General features: G+C 36.9%; 1 protein-coding gene across 1 annotated transcript; it reads left to right on the forward strand.

Moving 5' to 3' along the window:
- Nucleotides 1–9,117: 9,117 nt before the first annotated feature.
- LOC100342065 (olfactory receptor 4K13-like) lies at nt 9,118–10,059 on the forward strand. Its single transcript, XM_089311000.1, has one exon. The coding sequence runs from the start codon at nt 9,118–9,120 to the stop codon at nt 10,057–10,059; it is 942 nt and encodes a 313-aa protein (XP_089167126.1).
- The last annotated feature ends 15,496 nt before the right edge of the window (nt 10,060–25,555 follow it).

The raw sequence follows: 25,555 nt of genomic DNA on the forward strand, positions 1-25,555 counted from the left end.
AACAACCAGTTTTGCCAGCACCATTTATTGAACAGAGTATCCCTTCTCCAATGTGTAGTCTGGGCACTTTTGTCAGAAATTGTCTGTATGTACATGAATTAATTTTTGGGCTTTCTATTCTGTTTCATTGAACTATGTGTTGGTTTTTATGATAATACCATGCTGTTTCAATTACTATAGGTTTTTAGTATGCTTTAAAGTCAGGTATTATGATGCCTCCAGTTTTATTTTTAATTCAAGAACACATTGGCTACTCCGGATCATTTGTGATTTCATATGATTTTAGGATTGTTTTTTCAAATTCTGTAAACAATATCATTGGTATTTTATAGGGACTGCACGGAAGCTGTAGATTGCTTTAGGCAAAATTGACATTTTAATCAGATTAATTCTTCCAATCCATGAGCAAGGAATATCTTTCCATTGTTTTGTGCTCTTAATTTCTTTCATCAATGTTTTATAAATTTTACTGTAGAGATCTTTCTCTTCTTTGGTTCAATTCATTACTAAATATATGATTGTTCTGTGGTTATGGTGAATAGGATTTATTTCTCAATTTGTCTTTTGGTGGGTTCATCAACAGCATATAAAAAAGCTACTTTTTTGTATGTTTATTTTGTAATCTGCAACTTACCTTTTATAGCTGTGGCCTACAGTCTCACTGACTTATGGCCTTTTTATTTTTTACTTCTTGAATTCTATTTAGTGGATTATTAACTTTTGACTATAATGTAAATTAAAAATATGTCATCTAAAAGAAAGAAGAAAGGAAAAAAGAGCAAAAGAAAGAAGTATCATTATATCCTCAGAATTGTATTTAGAACTACACTGAATCTGTTCTCTTTATATTAATATCACATTAACCTGAGAAATGATGAGAAAAAATAACATTTCATCGAAAAGAATACCCAAATACTTGAATGCAAGATAAATAAACTTAAAGATATCAGTGTAATCATAGAGGTATCTGCAATAGGAAACACTTTGATTTAAATGGAACAATAGTAAGACTAACAACTTTTTCCACAGCACAAACACAGAAGCCAGAGGCCAATGGATTGCGGTTTTTCAATTGCTGAAAAAAGATGAAATCAGCACAAAATTGGGCATGGTTAAGAATTCCTTAAATGAAAGTTAAAGGCATCTGCAGAAAAACAAATTGGAAAATCTGTCCTCTGAGAGTCTACAGACCAAATAAGTATTTATAAATAAATAGTAAATAAATATTAATAGCAGTACTTTAGATAAAAGAAAGTAATCTTGGAAGAAAACATTAAAATAAATGAAAGAATAAAGAAAAAGTAAATTGTTAAATTAGTATATGTAAGCAAGACTACCTTGAATTTGCACAAAAATAGTATAATATCTTGTTTGAATAGTTGGCTGAAAAATAGTATAATATCTCAGTTGTGTATCTTGAAGATACTCAATGGGCAGTGAAAACATTTTTAGGTACACGGTGTATATTCTCAGCCGAGGTGGACCAAGGTGCCACTCTGACTTCTTATTCTTGTGGTGGGCTGCATGTGTTCAAACATTTTAAGGAGCTTATTGAGAGCTGCAAACTTCTGATAGACTCTTCATGGTGAATTTCTTGATGGCTGTTTTTTCTTCTCTTCCTTTCTCTCACCTTTCCTTCAGCAATTCCTAACTGCTCCAGTTCTAGAGACACAGCAAGAGCTCCCACATACCGGCTCACTCCGCAAATTCTCACAACAGCTGGGGCTGGACCAGGTCTAAGCCAGGAGCTGGAAATTCAGTCCAGATCTCTCAGAAGAGAACCATCACCTGCTGCCTCCTGGGTGTATATTAGCAGGAGGCTAGAACTGGAAGCAGAGCCAGAACTTGAACTTAGGCACTCTGTTATGGACTCTACTCATCCCTAGTGAGATCTTATTTGATGCATCAAACGTGCACCCTAGTCATTGACAAATTATTTGAAGTCACCAACAAACCTCTTGAGTGTCTTCTTCCAGATGTCATTCATTCTTTCAGTCCTTGGTATTGTCACTTTGAGCCCAGTAAAAGTTCTGATGAAGTCATGGATAATTATAATCAATGTCTTCTTCAGTAGCAGCAAGCCTGGGCAAAGATCTTCTTCAGGTAGTTGGACTTAAAAATGATTAAAACTCCTTTATTAATTGGTAGGGTCAACAGCAGTAACATGTATGGAGCTGTCATGTGTAGCACTGGAGCAGAGAACACCACTTTGATACTGGGATGAAGATTACCAATAAAAGGAGCATCGGCAGGAGCATCGGCAACATAGAACATCTTAAAGTTATGTTATACTCCAAATCTCTGTTTTGTAAAGATAAAAATTCAGGAGGACATCTCAGGAGAGGAGCTGACTCCTCTGTGGATTGTCGATGTTGCTGTATGCTAGTAATGTGCTCTAATGGATAAGCTTAAAGGTTAAGCCATATCACTGTGCCATATCACAAAGTGCTTCAATTTGTAGACAGCAGTATTGCCCCCAAGTCAGGCTGCTTTTTTGTCCTTTAAAAGTTGTGATTCCTGGAATTGGTTTGAACTCCTAATGGCTGACGTTCTTTTCATACATGTTTCCAGAATAAGGAGGATTCGTGTGTTAAATCTGCTATGATAAGTAATTTTCCTTAACAATCAGCTTATCTAGAGTCTCCAACATTTCCTTCTCTGCCTTCACATCAGCATTTATAGATGCAATACTCACTTTTATATTATGTCATGAATAACAATTCTTGAATCGTTTAAACCACTCAAAGCTTGCAGTATTTTTAACAACATACTCAGATCAAGGATTTCCTCGCAACATTACAAAGAACGTTTTCACACTGGCTGTGGTTGTCATGGAGCCAAGAGGGATTTGTTTCTGTGCCAGGTCTTCAATTGATGTCAGAAGTTCTCCATATCTGACACAGGTAGGCTTTTCTGTAATATTGGTCAGTCTCATTGCCTTCAATGAAGCTGATGCATTGGTAGTTTCTGTCACACTGTTCTTGTATTTCAAGATTTAGCTCTGGTAGAATGAGACATGACTCACAGGCAAGCAATAACCATCACTGATTTTCCACCTTCATAGTCAAATCAACTTAAATTTTGTTCCCCGTTCAGCCACTTGACATGGTCTCTTAGTAGGAGTTTAGCTGTGAATTTTGCATTCTTAAGGACCACGATGGACAAAATAAATTAAATACAAGAAAAAATTATGTAATCAAAAGATGTACTGAACACAAGATGTATGAAGTTGTTGCTGGCATAACATTGCACACTTAACAGTAAACTATGTTTTTAGAAGTAGAAGGACTATACTCCAAAATAATAATTAAAAGTACAGTCATTGTACATGGGGGTTTGATTATTATTTATTGCCCTTGTCTATACTTTAAAGGTATAGTTGTTTTTCTACTTACTGCTTGTTGAATTCCTTATTTTGTGGAAGATTAAGTTGTGATTACAAAGTAAGTTGAAAGTACGTCATTGTAAAATTAAAAGAAAAATAAGAAAGGAAGGAGAAGGGAGTGTGGGAGCAAGAGGACTAAAGTGGGAAGTATCATAATGCCCTGAAAACTGTATATATGAAATTTGTTCCCCTTATATAAAAAGTATAGTTATTATATAATGATAAACAATAAGAAAACATAAAAATTGTAAATATATATGCATTCAGCATTGCAGTACCTAAATACATATGGAGACAGTCATATCAGATCATCCATATAGAAATTTAAGATACACTGGACATAAACTACAGACCAACTGGACCCTACAGACATACAGAACATTCTACTCATTGCAACAAAATGCACATTCTTCTCAAGAACACCCTTGAAATTCTCCAGCATTGTTTTTACATTAGGCTACAAAACACATCTTTACAGACTGACAAAAAAATCACATGAAGTATCTTTTATGAACATAATGTAATAAAGTATAAATCAATAGAAAACACTGGAAAATTCACAAATATTTAGAAATTAAAAACCAAGCTTCCAAACAGCCAATGAATTAAAGAATAACAACAGAAAATATATTTCTTGAGACACATAGCTTTGAAAGCCCAGAACAACATGTATGATACATTGCAGAAATAGTTCTAAGACAAAAGATTACAGCAATACCTACATTGAAAAACAAAGATCTAAAATACAACTTGATGAATTCTTTAAGAATAACACACTAAGTGCAAAGTTAGTAAGAAGAAGGAAATAATAAAGAACAGAAATTAATAAACTGGAAACTAGAATACAATAAAACTAAAAGTTAGCTTTAGAAAAGACAGACTTTTTGGAAATTGACAAATATTTCAATATAATAAAAAAAGAACAAGAGAGAGGAAACATTACATGTGATACCTATAGAAGTAGAAAGGATGAGAGTCTATTATGAAAAATTATTCACCATAACATTGCATAATGTTATGGAAGAAGTATATAAATTCCTCGACATATATAACTTATCACCACAGATTCATGAAGAAATAGAAAATATATGCAGGCCAGAAACAGATAAGGAGGCTGAATCAGTAACAAAAAGTCCAGGACCTGATAACTTCACTCCTGAATTCTACCAAACATTTAAACAAGAGTTACTACAAATCCTCAAATGTTTCCAAAAAATTTAAGAGAAAGGACTACTTCAAAACATATTTTATAAAGATAGCATTATCCTGATACCAAAGCCCAATAAGAGCCATAAAATAAAATTAGTATCTCTGATGAACATGGATGCAAAATTCCTCACAAAGTACTAGCAGGATTCAACAGTACATTGAAGTGAATATGCCCATAATAAAATGGAATTAATCCCAGTTATGCAAGATGATTCAACATATGCAAATCAATAAATGTGATTGATATATCACATTAACCAAATAGAGGACAAAACTATATGATCATCTCAATAGATATGGAAAATATATTTGACAAAACTCAACATTCTTTCACATTAAATATTCTCCACAAGTCAAGTATAGATGGGATGTTATGTCAACACAATAAAGACCATGTATGACAGGCCTGTGACTAACATAATAGTAACCATTTTACTGGTTGAATTGTTTTCCTCTAAGATCAATAATAAACCAAACATGCTCACTCTCACCAATTACTAATGGAATTTTGTACCAGAACAATTAGAATGGAAAAAATGGAGACAAACAAATCAGACAAAAAGAACATAGGGCATATATATATATATATATATCCATATCTGATAGCTAATCTTTTTTTCTATTCAAATGTTTCCCATTTTTATTGAGTTGTTTGTTTTTCTATCATTACATTTTTATCTTTAGTTTTAATTAATTTTAACAGATTCAATATGATTTGTAGACTCAAATCTAACAACATAATGATATCCCCTTCCTCCTTCCCTCCACCCTCCTTCCTACTACCTTTCTTTCCGTCTGTCATTTTTCTCTTAGTTTTTCAGATAACATATTTTAAATTTAAATAGTAGTAAAAAGGCTAAGTACTTCACTGAATCAGAAATTTACCAAGTGAAAACCAAAAATACCCTAGATTAGTGAGAATATAGACAATAGCTGCAAAATATGACTGAATGGAAAAATGCCCATTTCACCCAAATACAGTTCTGTCAGTCATTAATAATTTCTTTCAGTGAAATAGAACCAATGACACTGTGACATCTAAACACTTCCTGTGAGGTTATAGGATAATAATTAAGTTCATTTAGACTTTAAGCCATTCCCTCTCAACAGTTTATACACAGGAATAATTTTATGCTGAATCTTAAAGATTCTCCACAAAACTATTGGAACTAATAAAAAAAAAACTGCTTAAACATGCAGGATACAAAGTCAACATTAAAAATTTGTAGCAGGGCCAGTGTTTTGGCACAGCAGGTAAAGCCACTGCCTGCAATGCTGGCATCCCATATGGGCACCAGTTCAAGTACTGGCTGCTCTACTTCCAGTCTAGCTCTCTGCTATGGCCTGGAAAGCAGTGGAAGATGGCCCAAGTCCTTGTGCTCCTGTACCCACAAGGGGGACCCAGAAGAAGTTCCTAGCTCCTGGCTTCACCCTGAGACCACTGCGACCATTTGGGGAGTGAACCCACAAATGGAGGATCTTTCCCTCTCTGTCTCTCTCTGTATCTCTCTCTTTCTCTGTGTGTGTGTATAACTCTGACTTTCAAGATAATCTTTTTTAAAAGATTTTTTTTGAAAGGCAGAGTTACAGAGAGAGAAAGAGGGAGACACAGAGCAGGTGGAAGATCTCTCTCTTTCTGCTTCTTTCTGTAACACTTTCAAATAAATAAATACATCTTTAAAAATCTGTTTTTGAAATTTTCTAAGTGGGTAGATCTAAAATATTCTTACTACGAAAAAAGTGATATGTATGTGAGGCAATGGTGTTGTCAAGTAGGGTTTGATTTAGCCATTCTGTAATGTGTAGATATACCCAAATATCATGCTGCATGATAATACATTTATTTTATTTGTCACAAAATAAAAATGCTAATCTACAATGAATATTTATATTTTGCCTTAATAGCCATCAATATTTATTATAGAAAACATCTGCCCTAAAATAAACATTACACAAGAATCCTATAATCAGCAACCTAGTTCTATTGTTCTACACTCCCTTCACTACTGGTTTTTGCCTTTAAAGTGTCACTAGTTTGATAGGTGAAAAATGGTATCTCATTATCTCTAAAGATGGAAGGAATATTTTAGCAATCCCCAGTACTTTTATTTTTCACTGCTGGTCTCTGAGGAATTTCATAGCAATCAATCAAATTAAATTTCACCTTTATGCCTCTTATCAAGGGATATATTTAAATACTGTTGTCTTTTGAATTCAGAGCAAGAGATAAAATCATTGGGTACTGAAGATTAGCTTCCAGAATTCAATAACGGTGTTCCTTCCCAAGTCCAAGTGCAAACTGGTAGGTTAAATGACCCTGGTGCATTGCTCAACCTATCCACTTCAGCAATCACATCATTTTAATTTACTCTATTACATAGGACTGTGAGTAATAGAACACAAATGTCCAAACCATAACTGATTGGAGCACTGGTAAAGAGAAAACTAAACTGAAAAGAATTAGACTTCGATACAACTGAGGAAAAAGGTACAAATAAGACATTCTTAAAAGGAAAGGGATGTAGATGTGTTTTAAATAGCTCAGCTGTATTGATCAGATTCAATGGTTTTATTTTGTGAATTGTTGCATAATATAGAGAAGTTACTTGCTTTTAGGGATGCAAATATTTTTAGAGAGATAATCAAACTGAAAAAAGAAAATTGCCTTTCCCGAGATTAGAAAATCATAGAATGTTACTACTCAGAAAATATTCATTTCCTTATTATAATTCTTAGGACATGAGGAGGAACATATGAGAAGGTTTCAATATCTCTATGAAAACAATATAAAATGGGTAAATATTTAAACACTCCTTCAGCTAGAAAGATCTTAAAGAAATCAGAGTAGTCCCATGTGCTTCTGTGTATACATCTACTTATGTGCAAACTTTAGAAATTCAGAAGACCCAGAAGCTGTAGCTGTATATGTTGTCTACTGTAAGAATACATGCACAATTAACAAACAAAGTGTCACAACTTGAGTGAGAATTATCGAACATTTCCTCTTTCATATTCTATTACCTTGTCAAATAGACTTGCTTTCACATACTATGGATGATTGAGGCCAATATAGTTTAGCTACGAGTCACATATGATTAAATATTTGCCTAACTGATTGTGTTCATTCATAGAAAAGAATATGTATATATAGATGATCATTGTTGTTAGCTAGAGATACTGTATTCTTAAATTTAAGCTGTGTGATTTAAAGGTTGAAAAAAACAAAAATCACCTATATTTGCTTTCTTCCTTCAAAATCAGTCTTAGCTCTGGAGATGAGCAGGAAGCCTGTGATAAGAATTAAATCATGGATCTAAGGAAGACAAAAGGAGAGGTCTGAAATAAATATATTAATGTAAACAGTTTCCTGGCCTTAGTAAATGTAAGTATTTTGGTTAAAAATAGCTTAGCTGAGTCTACTTTCAGTGGCATATTCTTACTTATATATATCCTAGAAAACGTTAAGGTTAGATGAACCTTAGAGAATAATCATTGTTATGAAGCAAAGATCTGAAGAAAATAAGCACTTTTGTAAAGATACTGTTCATACCTTATGTCTACCTTTGGGCTACAGGTAGATGGCTTTTTTCACTGGGTGAAAAAGCTTAGGCATTCACTTCACTCTTTCTACTTATTTGAGGAAGAAAATTTGAATAAAACTAAGTTGTCACATCCACTATAGTCTAGTCTTAATAGTGGTGGTTTTGGAAACTCTATATACCCATTAGATGTCAAAACATATGACTAAACAGGAATATCAGATACAAATGATTTTCTATCCAATTTTTGATAATTGCATAAGAATGAGCAGATAGGACACAGTTAGTTTGTCAACTACACTAATAGAAGACTTACACAATATGTAATGAATCTCAATAGTTTAGAGTTAATCTGGAATCTGGATTGTTTATATGTAAAACCTGAATCTTTCTTCACCAAATGAATTGGGTCCTAAGTAAAAATACGAACACCCAACTTTCAATTCTATGTCAACAACATGGTCAAGGTCTTTTATTTGGGTATTTCAAATCTCTTCAGAAAAGCATAATGCACACATTGTTATTTGAGCAATATTTTTCAACTTGGCAAAGTACACACAATTTTTAATACATTTGAGAATGTCAGAGAAACATCTGTCAGTATACTTTCTGGGAGTTAAAAAATATGAAAATCTACTTCTTTGATGCTTTTCCAAGGTCATTCATATCTTTCCAACAATGTCCATTCACAGTCTGACCTGGAGATGAAATTGAAATAAGAACATTTACTCACACCTCCTACTGACCTTACCTCATATTAACCAGGAGGCTTTCTATCCAATATCATCTCTATTGGCTTTGTGTCCTCTGAAATATTTCAAACTGCTAAATCTTAAAATGTACAAAAAAATCACATTGCCAAAGAGTTGTTTCACTGAATAAAGAACAAAACGCAAAAGCAATAATTAGTTTCACTCTCTTGACAGTCTCTATGATTTCCTCTGTTTTTTCCTCCTTTAGACAACTGCTGGTGAATTCATACAAATGGACATCCTAAATAAGAACTCAACTGTTTCTGAGTTCATCCTCCTAGGACTTTCTAGTTCTCAAGAAATTCAAATAATCTTTTTTGGAATCTTCTTTCTGGTCTATGCAGCCATCGTAGTGGGAAACCTCCTCATTGTGATTTCTGTGCTAGTTGATAACCATCTTCATTCGCCCATGTATTTCCTCCTGGCAAATTTATCATTTTTTGACTTATGTCTTTCCTCTGTGGCTACTCCCAAAGTGATTGCAGATTTCCTTAGGAAACAGAAGTCCATCTCCTTCTGGGGCTGCATGGCCCAGATGTTTTTTATGCACTTCTTTGGAGGTGGCGAGATGTCTCTCCTGATAGCTATGGCCATTGACAGGTATGTTGCCATATGCAAGCCCTTGCACTACAAGATCATCATGAACCACAGGATGCTCATTTTGTTTCTGTTGCTTTCATGGACAACTGGGTTTGTACACACCACAAGCCAAATGGTTTTTACAGTAGGTTTACCTTTCTGTGGTCCCAATGTTGTGGACAGCATTTTCTGTGACCTCCCCCTGGTCATCAAGCTCGCCTGCACTGAAACCTATATCCTGGAGCTGTTGGTGATTGCAGACAGTGGGCTCCTGTCCCTAATCTGCTTTGTTCTGTTGCTGATGTCCTACATCATCATGCTGGTCACCATCTGGCATCACTCCTCCAGTGCATCTTCCAAGGCTGTGTCCACTCTCTCTGCCCACATCACTGTAGTCACCCTCTTCTTTGGCCCAGCTATCTTCATTTATGCTTTTCCATTCAACAGTTATTCTGTAGATAAGTTTCTTTCTGTTTTTTACTCTATAATCACCCCCCTCCTTAATCCAATTATTTATACTCTAAGGAATCAGGAAATGAAGGCGGCCATTAAGAGACTCAGCAGCCAGCATTTTGGTTCCAGGATGGCCCTTTAAACACGGTTTATAATGTTTGTAATCTCAGATTTTTTGTTTGTGTATTCTGCTATTTCCAGGTTTGACTCATAAATATTTGTTTACATAATTAAAATGTAAATGTTAAATGATATATCAACTATATTTACTGAAAATTCCAGGTAGTATTAAGAATTTTGACTTAATACTTATTAAAAAAATTCATAAATGAGATATAATGTCTAAAACTAGATGCATTTATTATGTACCCTGCTATATTAAGCTATTTAAAATATAAAAACAATGTTTCCTTACAAAATTTCTATAATTTTTAGCATATTAAGATGTAAAGAAGATTGCGTTTGGTAAAAATTTTAATTTTTTTAAACTTATCTTTCAATTAAGAGTTATTAATGTTTGAGCATAGGTTGAGATCGTTTCGGCCCCAAGACCTCTAATCATTCGCTTTACCAGATAAAACTGCAGGGTTGCGAAAGCGCCAGCTATCCTGAGGGAAACTTCAGAGGGAACCAGCTACTAGATGGTTCGATTAGTCTTTCTCCCCTATACCCAGGTCGGACGACCGATTTGCACGTCAGGACCGCTACAGACCTCCACCAGAGTTTCCTCTGGCTTCGCCCTGCCCAGGCATAGTTCACCATCTTTCAGGTCTGTGAACAAGACCCCAGCAGAAGGATCAGGCCATCAAGGAGAGAGGCGCCTTTCTCTGAAGGGAGGAAGGAACCTCCACTGTGATACGGCCTTGACTAAACAAATTCAGAGTCGGTGAACTCAAGGGGCTTCCATAGCCTAGACAGCTCATAGCAAGAGTCTCGGGTGATTGCTGACATCATAAATAAGAGTGTAAATTGTTAAATCAACAACGGGAGTCACTGGGTTCATGCTCCCCACGTAGGATCTCTGTCCTTAATGTGTTTAACTATGAAACTCAAAAACAACACTACTAGTCGAACCATACCCTATACCTGGTTCGGTTGTGTGAGTGCAGCCTGTTGAAATCCCTGCTTAGTATATACTAAGTTGATCTTCAGTATATGAAGGCAATTGAAAATGAAACGTGATGAAGGGCGGAATGGGAGAGGGAGTGGGAGAGGGGAGGGCCACGGGAGGGAGGGAGGTTGGGGGGGAAGCCACAACAATACAAAAGTTGCATTTTATATTCTACTTAAAACTATTGGTTGAACTCTGTAATTAATACACAATTACTCTTAGGTGCTTAATTAATGCTATAACTAGTACTCAAATAGTACTTTACACGTTTGTGTTTCTGTGTGGGAGCAAAATGTGGAAATCTTTACTTAATATACGCTAAATTGATCTTCTGTATATAAAGATAATTGAAAATTAATCTTGACATTGAAAGGAGCCAAGAGCCGCCATAAAAAATGGCCTTAATAAAACAGTCCTGGGAAATGGGGAGTAAACTAAGTTCACAGAGAAATCAGATAGCTACTACCCAGAGATAAGGGCTACTACCCAGAGATAAGGGCGACAGAACATCCTGGTATGCACATAAGCCCCCTCCCCTGTGCTTGTTCAAGCTTAACAAAAAACCGCGAGGCACGTAGGGCACGTAGCCACCCCTTTCTGCTCTTCACTGACCCCCTCCCCTTGTCCAAGCTTAGACACGTAGGGCACGTAGCCCCCCGTTTCTCCTCCTCCTCGACGACCTCCTCCCCTTGTAGTTGCCCAATAAACTTACGCCACCCTATAGTATGTTAATTTTGTGGTTTTGCCCTTTAAAAACTGTGTAAAATGATTGTTCAGGGCTCTTCTCTCTTTCTCGCTGCTTGCGGCAGCAGAGGGCCCATTTGCACAAATGAAATAAAATTGCCTCCTGTTCTTTTGCATCGTCTGGTCTGGAGTCTGTGTTTCTGGGGTCGTCACAAAAGGACACCTCTTTTGGGGTCCTACAACATGAGGGGGAGGGGAGAGGGAGCGGGAAAGGGGAGGGTTGTGGGTGGGAGGGAAGTTACGGGGGGGAGGAAGCTATTGTAATCCATAAGCTGTACTTTGGAAATTTATGCTCATTAAATAAAAAAAAAAGAGTTATTAATTATCAGGGACTTTTAAACTAGAGATTCAGGTTGAGGCAAAGCTAGTGGAATAGTTTGTTTCATTTTCTTGTCCTACAATTAGAATTTTTTTCATTTCTAAAGTTACTTTTTTATCTTCATGTACATTTAGCATGTCTATTAATAAATTTCAAGTTTGGGGAAGATTCTCAGTGGTGTTGGAAATTAGGATTTGTGAAACAAACTTTTTTTAACTCAGTAACCTCAATGGGCTAATCATCCTTAAATAGCACACATTTTATTTATAAAAATAAACATTCCAAATATTTACATTTCTTTGGATAGACAAAGTATGGTATATAGACACAACAGAATGCAATTCAGCTTAAGAGTGAATTCCTGGGGCCAGCTTGAAGCACAAAGGGTTAATCCACCTCCTGCAGCTCTGGCATCTCACAGGGCTGGATGCCTGTTCCTGTACCAGCCGCCCCACTTCAGATTCAGTTCCCTTTACAATGAGTCTTTTCTAAAAGCAGATACAAAACCAGAAATCACACTAAAATCTACCATGCCATTTCCTGCTATAATTCTTTTGATTTAAAGAATAACACACCTTGAAAAAGCAAACTTACACATGTTCCCTCCTTCTCCTCTTCTTCCTTCTTCAATACTATGATTCCATTAAATTTGGTTCTAGACCACGCCTTTTAAAAATGCTGGCTTTATTCTGGAAAATTCTGTGTACACCATGCTTATCAGTTGGCATGGAATTTCAAATATGAGTTCCAATTTGTGAAATACTTATTTAATTTCTTTTTAATTTAAGAAACTTTTCTTTCTCACAAACACCTCCTCATAATAATGGCACATTCTGTGGCATAAGTATCTTATGCAAAAAAATGTTTAAAGACTGCTTTTCATGGTAATTCTGATTGATTGCTAATGGCTGATTAGAGCCATTAGACAAATTTGCAAAACAAAACACTTAGATACTGAGAAACATGTATGTAAAGCCAGAAAATTCTAATGAGTGGATGGCAATATGAATACATAACAGACTCCAGCTGGCCAGTTTATACCTTCAGGAATAAATAAAATCACTAGTCTAACTTTTGAGAATGAAATGGAGGAAAATATAGTAGAACTTATAGGCTAAATCTGCCACTCACATGTGAGGTCTGGGTTGTTTCTGGCTCTCTGTGTTAACTTGTCCCAGTCTCAGCCATTGCAAACTTTTGTGGAGGGAATCAGCAGATGGGAGGTTTTGCGCTCTCTCTCTCTCCCCTCTTTCCTTCCCTAATAAATAAATAAACAGAAAATATAGTCGTATTTATCTATGTTTTATGTGTCGGATTTTATATATATATATATATGTAATACATCTCTTATGAAAAGCTATTTTGTTTTCTATTGTTTTATAACCTCAAATACTTTTCCTTTCTCAGATTTATTTACTCCAAATAGAAATTTAATTTCTTATTGGTATACAATAGGAATCTAACTTATTTTTAATATGCATGTAAGCACTCAAATATTTATTAAATAGCTTTTCTCCTCCTGCCTAGTCCACACAGACTCCTAAACATTTTTCAAGTAAAGGTTCAATATCATCTTGATAGAAATGTTCCCTCACCATCGAAATTTGATGGGATTCCTTTGTATTATAATTCCACAGAAGTCTACCCTAAATTGTGTAGTATCTGTCATGTTTAATTCAGATAATTATTTATATCTGCCTGTATTTCCTGCTAAAACATAAAAATTCTTGAATTTGAGAATTATGTCTATCTTAATTTCTAAAATATTCCCCATTCATGTCTAATATAATGTGTGTACACAATAAAAACTACTTGATAGACTGGTTAGATTGTGACATCACTAGCTTGTCTAATCAGATAAAGCTTATTCCATTATGGAAATTTTAGGAGAAAGTCTTGACCAACTATTGGGAAACACACTGATTAATTATTGGACTTAACCTAATTACTTGTGTCTTTATGCTATACTACAAGGAAAAGATTTAGAACACCATATGGGTTACACAAGTCTTTTCCTGTCTTGCCTTTTTTAGTGTAACACATATGAAGTTGAGATAAAAATGAGTGATACCTCAGTTTATTTTATATTATTTTCATATTTTTCCTAAATTATTCCTCATTCCAGTACTCTTTACATTGTCATTCATTCTAAATTCATTCTAGTATTTTTCCTTAAATATAAAATTTCTAATCATTTTATTGATGTCTGATATAATCAGCATAAATACCATTCTGTTTTCTTTTTCTTTGTATGCCATCAATAATTTTTTTTTTTTTTGGCAGGCAGGCAGAGTTAGTGAGAGAGAGACAGAGACAGAGAGAGAATTATAGACAGTGAGAGAGAGTCAGAGAGAAAGGTCTTCCTTCTGTTGGTTCACTCCCCTAATGGCTGCCATGGCTGGCGCTGTGCTGCCCAAAGCCAGGAGCCAGGTGCTTCCTCCTGGTCTCCCAGTGGGTGCAGGGACCCAAGCACTTGGGCATCCTCCACTGCCCTCCCGGGCCACAGCAGAGAGCTGGACTGGAAGAGGAGCAACCGGGACTAGAACCCGGGGTGCCAGCGCTGCAGGTGGAGGATTAGCCAAGTGAGCCATGGCGCTGACCCAATCAATGCTATTTTATAGAGAGTTCAGTGCTTCAAAATATTCCTATTAATTCTACAGAATCCCAAGATGTCAATACTAGGGAGCTGTTATCAGGAACAGAGTAGAGCCAGCACTCAACTATGTGGGCATCCCAAGCAGTAACTAGTGTTATTTTAGAAAATAAATTGGCTGGCACCATGGCTCAATAGGCTAATCCTCTGCCCGTTCTAGTCCTGGTCAGGTACCAGATTCTGTCCCGGTTGCCCCTCTTCCAGGCCAGCTCTCTGCTGTGGCCCGGGAAGGCAGTGGAGGATGGGCCAAGTGTTTGGGCCCTGCACCCCATGGGAGACCAGGAGAAGCACCTGGCTCCTGCCTTCGGATCAGCGCAGTGTGCTGGCCACGGTGGCCATTGGAGGGTGAACCAAGGGCAAAGGAAGACCTTTCTCTCTGTCTCTCTCTCTCACTGTCCACTCTGCCTTCCAAAAAAAAAAAAAAAGAAAAGAAAGAAAGAAAGAAAAAAGAAAATAAATTTTTGTGTATGTGTGTGTGCATATGCACACACACACCAAATATATGCATATTTGGTCCAAGATCAGAGTTGTATTTAATTGTCAGATGTCTTTAATCACCAAAAAAGTGTTTCCTTAACACTCATGACCTTGAATATAGTTCATTGGTAGAAACCACAGTGTTCACAGAATGTGTCATTTTGACTTTATCTAATGTTTCTCACGATTTGACCTTATAATACCACAGAAATGATGCAAATGATGATGTGCAACTTCAGAAACTCATATGAGGTGGTGAATAATGGTAATTGGTTCTATTTCTGGTAATAATAAGTTTAATAGCTTCAGTAAGGTGTTTTCTGCTTGACATATCCTTAAAATTACTATTTTTGTAACCCTAATGTTTTCTATGTGCTTTATAACTTTATGTATTACTGTTGAAAGTTTGACTACAATGTGTCATTGTGAAGATCTTTTCTGGTCAGGTCTATTAGGAGTTCTATGTGCTTCTTGTCCTTGGATGTCCATTTCTTTCTCCAAATTAGGGAAGTTTTCTGTTATTATTTCACTGAGTAGATCTTCCAATCCATGCTCTCTTTCCACACCTCCAGGAAATCCTAAAACCTGTATGAGGGTTGTTTTATAGTATCCCATAAATCTCCAACACTATTTCAAACTTTTCTAATTTATTTTTCTTCTTTGTTTTTTCTTGGTCTGAGAAAAGTTCCAAAGGTTTTTTTTCTTCTAGCTTGGATATTCTTTGTTCTGCCTCACCTAGTCTGGTGCTAAGACTTTCCACAGTATTTTTTATTTGACATATTGAATTCTCCATTTATAGTATTTCAATTTGATTTCTCTTCAAAATCTCAATCTCATGGGAAAAATTTTCATCTATGTCATTTATGGATTTCTTTACTTATGAATTTGCCTCTCATTACTTCTGAGTAATCCTATGACCATTCTTTTTGAATTTGTTTTCAGGTATTACATCAATCTCTTCATCTTCACATTCTTTTTTTTAAAGATTTATTTATTTATTTGAAAGGCAGAGCTACAGAGAGGCAGAGGCAGAGAGAGAGAGAGAAAAAAAATAGAGAGAGAGAGAGGGGTCTTTCATCTACTGGTTCACTCCCCAGATGGCTGCAATGGTCGGAGCTGAGCTGATCTGAAGCCAGGAGCCAGGAGCTTCCTCCAGGCCTCTTATGTGGGTGCAGGAGCCCAAGGACTCAGGCCATCTTCTACTGTTTTCCCATACCATAGCAAAGAGCTGGATCAGAAGTAGAGCACCCAGGACACGAAGCAGTGCCCATATGGGATGCTGCACTGCATTTGGTGGTTTACATGCTATGCCACAGTGCCAGCCCCCATCTTCACATTCTAACAGTGAAGTATTGTTGTGTTATTTTTGGGAGTCATATTGTCTTCCTTGTTCTTGTTTCTTGTATTTCATTTATTTTTAGACACTTGTTAAAAGACTTGTTGGTTTCTTCCAGTGACTGGTTTTATCTTTGAACTATACCTCTGTGGCTTAGTGGATTAGCTGTTCCTTCAGTGAATACCTAGAGGTGTGTGCTAGGAAGGGCTAAGGAACTCTGGTCGCTGTTCATGGGTGGGTGAGAATCCAAGGTGACATCCAAGTTGGTCATGGTATTGTCACCAAAAAGGAGGATATAATCGCATTTGCTTGTGTGATCACAACCTCACCTCCTTTCTTCCAAAGTGATCAGTGCCATCAGTTAGCCCACAGTGAGCACAACCTTCACACATGCTGTTGCATGAACCACACGAAGAATCTGTGCAGGCTTGTGTGAGCACAGAACCTTTAGCAATGACCCCCAACAAGCCGTCAGGGATCTCTGAACCTCTGACACCAGACACAGTGATTGTTCAGAGACCCAGTTACATCCCGCACCATAGCGTGCAATCACAGGATTCCCACCATCACAGCACTCACTTCTCCCACAGTCACAGGGTCCAGAGGATCCCCGCTCTGCCCCACAAGTTTGAATGGTCCATGGAGAGTACATAGCCTTTTCAGAGCCAACTGCCTGTGGGTACTCCGCCTTGGCACTTTGAGCCCTGGAGCCTGAGTTAGGTTGAGAGGATGGCGGCACCTCACAATCTCATGTGGGCACCCAGCCACCTGTCACCTCTTCCATCCAGAGTCAAAGACATTGGGAAGCTCAGATTTCTCCCTCTGCTAAAATCCCCTGGTGGCACGTGCAAGAGCCAAGGCAGGCTCTACTTGTGTCAATCTGGCTCCTCTCCCCTCTGCTTGCTGGGTGTCCTTGTAGGAGGATGGAGGGAAAGATGTTTTTCCCTCCCTGGATTACGGGGTACACTGCCCCCTGCTGGAGTCTGGGCTGAACTCACAGACTGTGGTCGACAAGGCTGTCCCTCATGCAACATCACCAGTGGCACCTGCAGCTGTGGTCGGCTCTCCTAGCATGCTCACTGCTGCATATCCTCATTTTCCACACTGCTCCACAGCATCATTTCATCTGATTCCTCATGTTAATGTGAAGAAACTCCAGGAAAGAAGGGCTTTGAGGATTCCACCGCTCATGAATCGGAGACTTCCACAGCAGCCATTCCCATTGCCTGGGAATTTACAGCTTTCATATGACTTATAATTGAGTTTATAGAAATACTTCTAGGTTGTATAATATTTCACTCCTTATTAAAATTTTATTCACTAATTTTAGTTGAAACTGATGATTCTTCTGAATCATTTATAAAATTATGATTTCCAAATGGCTGTTTTCTTTTTAACTTTTATTTAATGAATATAGATTTCCAAAGTACAGCTTATGGATTACATTGGCTTCTCCCCCCCATGACTTCCCTACCACCCGCAACCCTCCCCTTTCCCGCTCTCTCTCCCCTTCCATTCTTATCAGGATTCATTTTCAATTTTCTTTATATACAGAAGATCAGTTTAGTATACATTAAGTAAAGATTTCAACAGTTTGCACCCACATAGAAACACAAAGTGAAAAATACTGTCTTGAGTACTCGTTATAGCATTAAATCTCAATGTACAGCACATTAAGGACAAAAAACCTACATGAGGAGTAAGTGCACAGTGACTCCTGTTGTTGACTTTACAAATTGACACTCCTGTTTATGGTGTCAGTAATCTCCCTATGCTCCAGTCATGAGTTTCCAAGGCTATGGAAGCCTTTTGAGTTCACAAATAGTTGTTTTCTAATTCCATTGTTTGATCTATATTTACCAACTGTTATTCTACAGAGGAAAGAGATTTAATTCCCATCCCTATTTATCTTTTCACTCATATGCTCATCAGAATAGACTTCTTCCCATTTCTAAATTAGTTTAAAATCGCCATAATTAGTAAAGTGTTCAATTTTCCTATGTTTGGATAGTGTGCACCTTTCAGTTTAGCATGTCAAAATGAAGAACCAAAGTGACTCCATTTTTAAACAAACAAAAAAACAGCCTCCCTTTCCCATAGCAGACTCAAGTCCTCGTAAAAGCAGGCATTCAGGCATTCGGGTGATATCAAAGCTTACCAGGCACAGCTAGCTCAGTAGACCAAGGACAGCACAGTAGAAATTTCTGAACAAAGTAACTCCCTGTGCCCAAAGCTTCCATGCTGTATGTAACTCCTTTTTCCTGCTGATGTAGCCCGTTTTTTCCTTTAAAAACTCTCCCAAACAAAGACCGGGGCCTCACTCCTTCCTCTGCTGTGCCGGTTGGTTGGATGGGGTCCCTGTCGCGGCTTGTACTCCCAAATAAACCTTGCTTTTGCAGTTTGGTGTGATCGACTCTCTGGGGGTCTCTGCGGGGATCTAACGATCTGGGCACAACATACTTTTTGGTGCCCAACAAAAAGTCTCATTTTTTTAAAAAAGATTTTATCTATTTATTTGAAAGACAGAGTTACAGAGAAAGGTAGAGTCAGAGAAGAGGTCTTCCATCCACTGGTTCACTCCCCAATTGCCCACAACGACCAGAGCTGAGCCAATCCAAAGCTGGGAGCCAGGAGTTTCTTCCAGGTCTCCCACACAGATGCAGGGGCCCAAGCACGTGGGCCATCTTGTACTGCTTTCCCAGGCCATAGCAGAGAGCTGGATCAGAACTGGATAAGCTGGGTCTCAAGCCGGCGCCTATATGGGATGCTGGCACTGCAGGCAGTGGCTTTACCCACTATGCCACAGCGGTGGCCTCAAAAGTCTCATTTTAATTCAGAAATTTACTTTCTTACATAAAAAGAAGTTGTAGACTCATTTTTAATTCATTAATTCTAGCTCTGAGTTCAGCCATTTCTCCAAAGATTACTGGTTCTTGGCTGTAGATAAAGTTTATTTGATACCAAGACTCCAGAACTAGTTGAGGTTATTGTTACTGTGATGTCATTTGGTTTTAAATCCTTGTAGCGTACAGAGAAAAGAGAGAGGAGTGTAGTTTGTATGTGTATATCCATGAGAGTGCTTCAGAAACACGTGGAATATATTTTTATATTGAATTTATTCATAGACAAAAACAGTGAAACAAAAAGACACACAAAGATATAAAAACAGACTATGAGAGAGTAGGTTCCCATCCACCTATGTACTTGCAAATATTCACAATGGCTATGAGTTCAAAGTCGGAAGTTGAAAACTCAATGCAATATCCCACATGGATGACAAGCCCTCTGTCTCTCAGGGTTTGAATGAACAGAAAGTTAGAATTTGGAGCTTTGGCAGGCATTGAACAAAGGGATCCCATATAGAACAGGAGCATCCTAACTTAGTTTCATCACTAGGTCAAATGCTCATTTTTTTTTAATTTTTACCTGACACTAAAATTGTAAATAATTATGAGGCATCCAGTGATATTTTGATACATATATTCATGTGTAATGTCCCAATCAGGGTAAACATATCTGTTTCCTCAAACATTTAGCATTCATTTACAGCCAAAATATTTTAAATCTTTTTTTCTCTTTGTTTTAGAGAAATATACATAACTTAGTACCCATTAATTCACCCCTCCCCAGCCCTCCCTTCCCCTACTCACCCCAGCCTCTCCTGACATTATACTCTTAATTTCTATGAGATCAACTGTTTTGAATTCCGCATTTGAGTGAGATCATGCAGTACTTGTCTTTCTGCACTTACTTATTCGATGTAACAATGACTTCAAGTTCCACCCATATTGTTGCAAAATACTCCATGTTCCATGAACTTTTTGAAGTACTCTAGTCCATATAGCTTAAATAAAACCAACCATTTCTGCCAACATTTCCATTTCCAATCCAAAGCCCCGGGGTTTATTGCAGACCCCCTGTGTCATATTTGTAATTCCTTCTTCCTACTGAGAATCATGCAACTCCTCATTCACAATACCCTTTCCTGTTTTCTCAGCTCTCCAATACATAAAAGGTACTTTTGGAATTGGTAACCTTATTTTCACAAAAACAAAACTGCCTAGAGCTCAAAATGTTTATATTATTAATATTTTTCTATATTATTTTGGTATGCATTCAACATGTTTTGATCAGAGTTACTCTGGTTAATTCTCCATTATCCTCTTTCACTGTGATTATATTGGTTATTTGAAATAGAGTTTTTAAATCCTCATTTTACATATTATGGTATTTTCTCCTTTTTTGAATATATATTAAGAGTGTGTGTGTGTGTGGTCAAAGTGGTAGCAAAGTGTGTGCTCTAGCAAAATGTGTGCTCAATCCCACTCTCCTCCCACCCCTTTCCAGCCCATTCCTCTCCCATCCTTTTCATCCCACGGCTCCCTGCTACTGGAAAGTAACAATCTCATTATTTTGTGTTTTGTTTTATAAGTTTTATTTTGCACAATTGTGAAGGTATGTTGAATTTCCTCCTCTTTTCATTTATAGTAAGCTACCAAAGACAGCTACTGTAAACATTATGTGACTCTATTCATTTAACACTGTTTATTGGAATATCAGGTCAAACGATATCTAAAAAGAGATCTTAGCCTTTTTCATCACAGCTGCATGTCTTGGGTATTATATTAAATATTATGAAAGATAAACAGAAAGGAACAGAGTCTGAATGCTGTCTGGAACCTTATCACACAACGTTGGAAGCCCTCCTATACTTAGAATTAAAATCCCTTTCTCACGTCAGATCTATGCTGCCATCTGCTTCAATAACATAATCTCACATTTTATTCTGTTTTGTGTATATGTGATATATTTTTATAACAGGAAAGAGCATCAATAATGTATTTAATTGTTTTTAGAATTCATATAGAGACAGTATAAAATAGAGACTAAAAGACACTGTTTTTTGTTTATTTTTAAAAATGTTTTTAGAACTTTCTAGTGGCCGGTGCCGTGGCTCACTAGGCTAGTCCTCTGCATAGTGGCACCGGCACACCAGGTTCTAGTCCCAGTCGGGGTGCCGGATTCTGTCCTGGTTGCCCTTTTTCCAGGCCAGCTCTCTGCTGTGGCCAGGGAGTGCAGTGGAGGATGGCCCAAGTGCTTGGGCCCTGCACCCCGTGGGAGACCAGGAGAAGCACCTGGCTCCTGCCTTCAGATCAGCACGGTGCACTGGCTGCGGCGGCCATTGGAGAGTGAACCAACGGCAAAGGAGGACCTTTCTCTCTCTCTCTCTCTCTCACTGTCCATTCTGCCTGTCCAAAAAAAAAAAAAAACCAAACCAAAAATAAAAAACAAAAAACCAACTTTCTATTTATTTATTAGGAAGATATTATTTATTACTTATTAGGCAGAGAGGTGGATGGAAAAAACTCCCACCATCTTGGTTCACCCCCTAACTGCCCATGTAGCTGGTGATGTGCTGGAGCTAAAACCAGGACCTGGGAACTCAGTACAGCCCTCACTGGTGGGTGTCATGAGCCTTCACAGCTGCCTTCCCGGATTCATATTAGCAGGAAGCTGGTTTGGGAGCAGAGCAGAACTCAAACACAAGCACTCCAATGTGGGATGCAAGTGAATTAACTGCTAGGCCAAAGTGCCCTCCTGACACTGTCTTTTATAACAAAATAATGCAGGACTTAGTCCATGGCTATGTATTGCCTCTGAGACAAAGAAAGTTACTGAAGAATTCTAATCCTTGTGTTCCTCATTTTCCGATAGTTAAAAATGCAATATTGATAGTGATTTAACTATTAATAAATGTAAGTCAACATACTGATAAGTATTATAATAGGTACATTAATATTTATTCTATGTAAGGAGATAAGAAGGAAATCATAGTAAAAATTAAACTCCATACCTTGTATATCAAAAGCTATCCATGAACCAACTGTTCATATTTCCAGTAGACTGTAAGTTTCTGGAGGACTAGAAGTGTGGTTTTCTATTTGAATCTATGACCCACAATGATTGCTTTTGGACAACCTAATGATAAAAGTGACATTTATAACAGTAGAAGATAATCCTAAGGGCCTACGTAGCATCTTCTTATCTTCGTATGCTTCCTTACTCAACATAATTCCATTATTCCATAACCAATAATACAAAATCAAATGGTCCTATAGTCAACTGACACAAGAGAAAAAAAAAAAAAAAACTCATGAGCTGTGAGAAATTCTACAAACTCCCTAGTGGGAGTAACAGCATTTGTCATATTTAAAACTATCACTGATGCAGGATGATCAGACCAACAGTGAGTGGCCCTGAAGTTTTATTCTCCCAGCAAACAGAATTCCCATGGCAGTCACTTGTGGAGGATTTCCAGAGTTTCCTGGCATTTATTGGACACTACCTAACTCTAAAAGAGACTATATTAGAAAGTCCCCAGGTTAGAGTTCACTTACTTTACGGCTTGTTCTTCATTACAGAACTATGAATTCAGAAGACTCATGCATATATAGGTATTTTCTCATCAGAACTCATTACTTTTGCTGCTTCTATACAGGTAAGAAGACATTGTTAACCTAACAGATTCACTGCATTTGTAACAGATCACACAACGTAGCAGTTCTTTTTATTTTTTACTAATATAAATAGAGCAGATTTCAAGCATTTCATAGGTACAATTCTAAGAAGATAATTTTATCTCCTCCGTTCTTTTTCCCTCGCTCAATCCCCCCTTCCTTCCCTTCTCTTTTTTCTTCAATTTTTGCAAAAACATAATTAAAATCCATTTCATAATCATAGGCTTAATGCACCACTAACCATAATATTCAACAAGTAAAAAAGTAGAAAGATTGTCATCAGCCATTTAAGAGTGTTGTGGTCTGATGCTTAGAAAATATTACGTGGAACTGTGCCCCCCTAACAAAAGATTTAACTCAGAATTTTGAAAATTAAGTTAATTATTTACATGAATTTACTATGACACAGCTGATAAACATCAGAGTCTCAATAAATGATTGAATTCAAAATTAAAGAGAACTTTGACCCCGTTCTATGCCAGGCACTGCGCTGGATGCTTAGATGACAATAATAAATAAATTAGTCACAGTCTTGGAAGGAAGACAGACATATATAGAAATAACTGTACCATATGTTATAACTGCAGTTCTGTAAGAACACAGAAGAGGCCATCTTCAATTCTGTTAGGAAAGGATCCACAGAGGATGTATTTATATGGGCATCGAAGATAAATTCAAGGAAGATGACTCATTGATCTGAACACCTAAAATTATCCTTAATAGAGATTTATATTTTCTGAAACCGCACTTTCTAGAGTTTTTCTGGGGAGAGCTAAACTTTTGCTAAATAAAGTAATTAAACAGGCATCTTGTTTTGGTGCGCACTATCCAAACTCCCTTCACCACCCCTTTTCCACCCTTCCCTGCCTCTAGTCATCACTATTCCAATTCAGGTCTACTTTTTTTGAACTTCCACATGTGGAAGAGAACATTTGGTATTTGTCCTTCTGTGTCTGGCTTATTTCACCCAGCGAGCGATCTACAGTTCTACCCACTCCGCTACTAATATCAGGATTTTATTCTTCCTAAGCCTGAAAAATATTCCTTTGTATATCTACACCACAGTTTCAGGAGCTCCTAGGTTCCATCCAAATGAGAAGATAAGAAAGCGGAAAGGTTATTTCCTTGGTTTGATAGATTTATACTATATGTGTTGAAATATTGCACTGTGGGTAATAAAAATATACTAGTTTTCCATGTTAATCAAACATTTTAAAACTAAAAATGATCTACTTATTACTTCTTGAATTCTCTATTTAGTGGAGGGTTAAGCCTTTGATTATAAAGAAAATTGGAAGCATTTCACTGCAAAAATTTGAAGAAAAGAAGTATATACTGTATAAGCAAAGAGAATAAAGAATCTCCAAGCATCTAACCACAAAGTAATTCCAAAGGAGAGGAAATGCTGATTACCCTGCTTTTTTTCTTTTTATATATTTATTTATTTATCAAAACACATTGAATACATGAATTGAAATGGTCACACACTTGCCCAAAATATGTACAATTATTGTTAATAAAAATTATTTGAAATTCAGCTTTGGACTGTAATAGAAACTTATTTCAATGTCTGCTCAAATTATCATTTTAATTCTAACTTGTGTTATACAAGTTAGAGATTTAATTGGCATGAGATAATAGCAACTGATGCTTATCAGGAAATAAATTTCAGATATTAAAAAGTGATTATGAATGGTCTTTTTAAAAATTTCATTGCAAACAGGACTTTAAATAAATTCACTTCGTTCCAAAAACTTTGAAAGCTACACAGTTTTTTTTCATAATAAGTATCTTCCATGAACTACATGAAATGCACTTCTGTTTCTGCTGTGGTATTGCAGGAGAATGTAGGTGACTTCCTTGTTCTGGCATGAGAAATATGTGAGAAGTGTAAGCAACATCCTAACTCTGAGAGTTCCCCTGAATTTTAAATGATTTCAGATAGAATAAAAATGTATGCAAATTTCTAAAATCATGGCAAAAATATGAGTCCCATAAAAGAATGATGAAAATATTATTAAGTTTCCATTATGCAAAAGTTCCCTAGACATGATATGTGTTCTCAATGTTACTCTGGTAAACCATCAAATTAATTGAATGTTAAAAATTGAGTTTTTGATTCAGTTGGCCATAGTGATGGCCACACCACTGTACCTCAGAGTAGAGTATAACTTGTTGTGAGTAGAGGGGACAGGAATATAGCATGATACTAATCTCATGTCAAAGAAAGATCACTTGTCAACTAAGTCATCTAAGAACTGGTTAGGATAGCAAGCAGTTCCTCAGAAACAGTGCCAAAGGGTGACTCAGGGTGTGAGTGTGACAACAGTGCAACTTAGTCAGCTACTCAATCTTTCTGTCGTAAGAGGTGTTTACCTATTCATTCTAGTAATCTGATTATCAAAACTAATAGGATTTAAAAACTTATAGTGGTGTGCAGGACCATGCTGAAGGTAAGGCTTAGCCCCAGGTTGATGAGC

Source organism: Oryctolagus cuniculus, chromosome 12, assembly GCF_051225735.1.
Source record: "Oryctolagus cuniculus isolate XC-2025 breed Fujian yellow rabbit chromosome 12, ASM5122573v1, whole genome shotgun sequence".
Taxonomy (NCBI): domain Eukaryota; kingdom Metazoa; phylum Chordata; class Mammalia; order Lagomorpha; family Leporidae; genus Oryctolagus; species Oryctolagus cuniculus.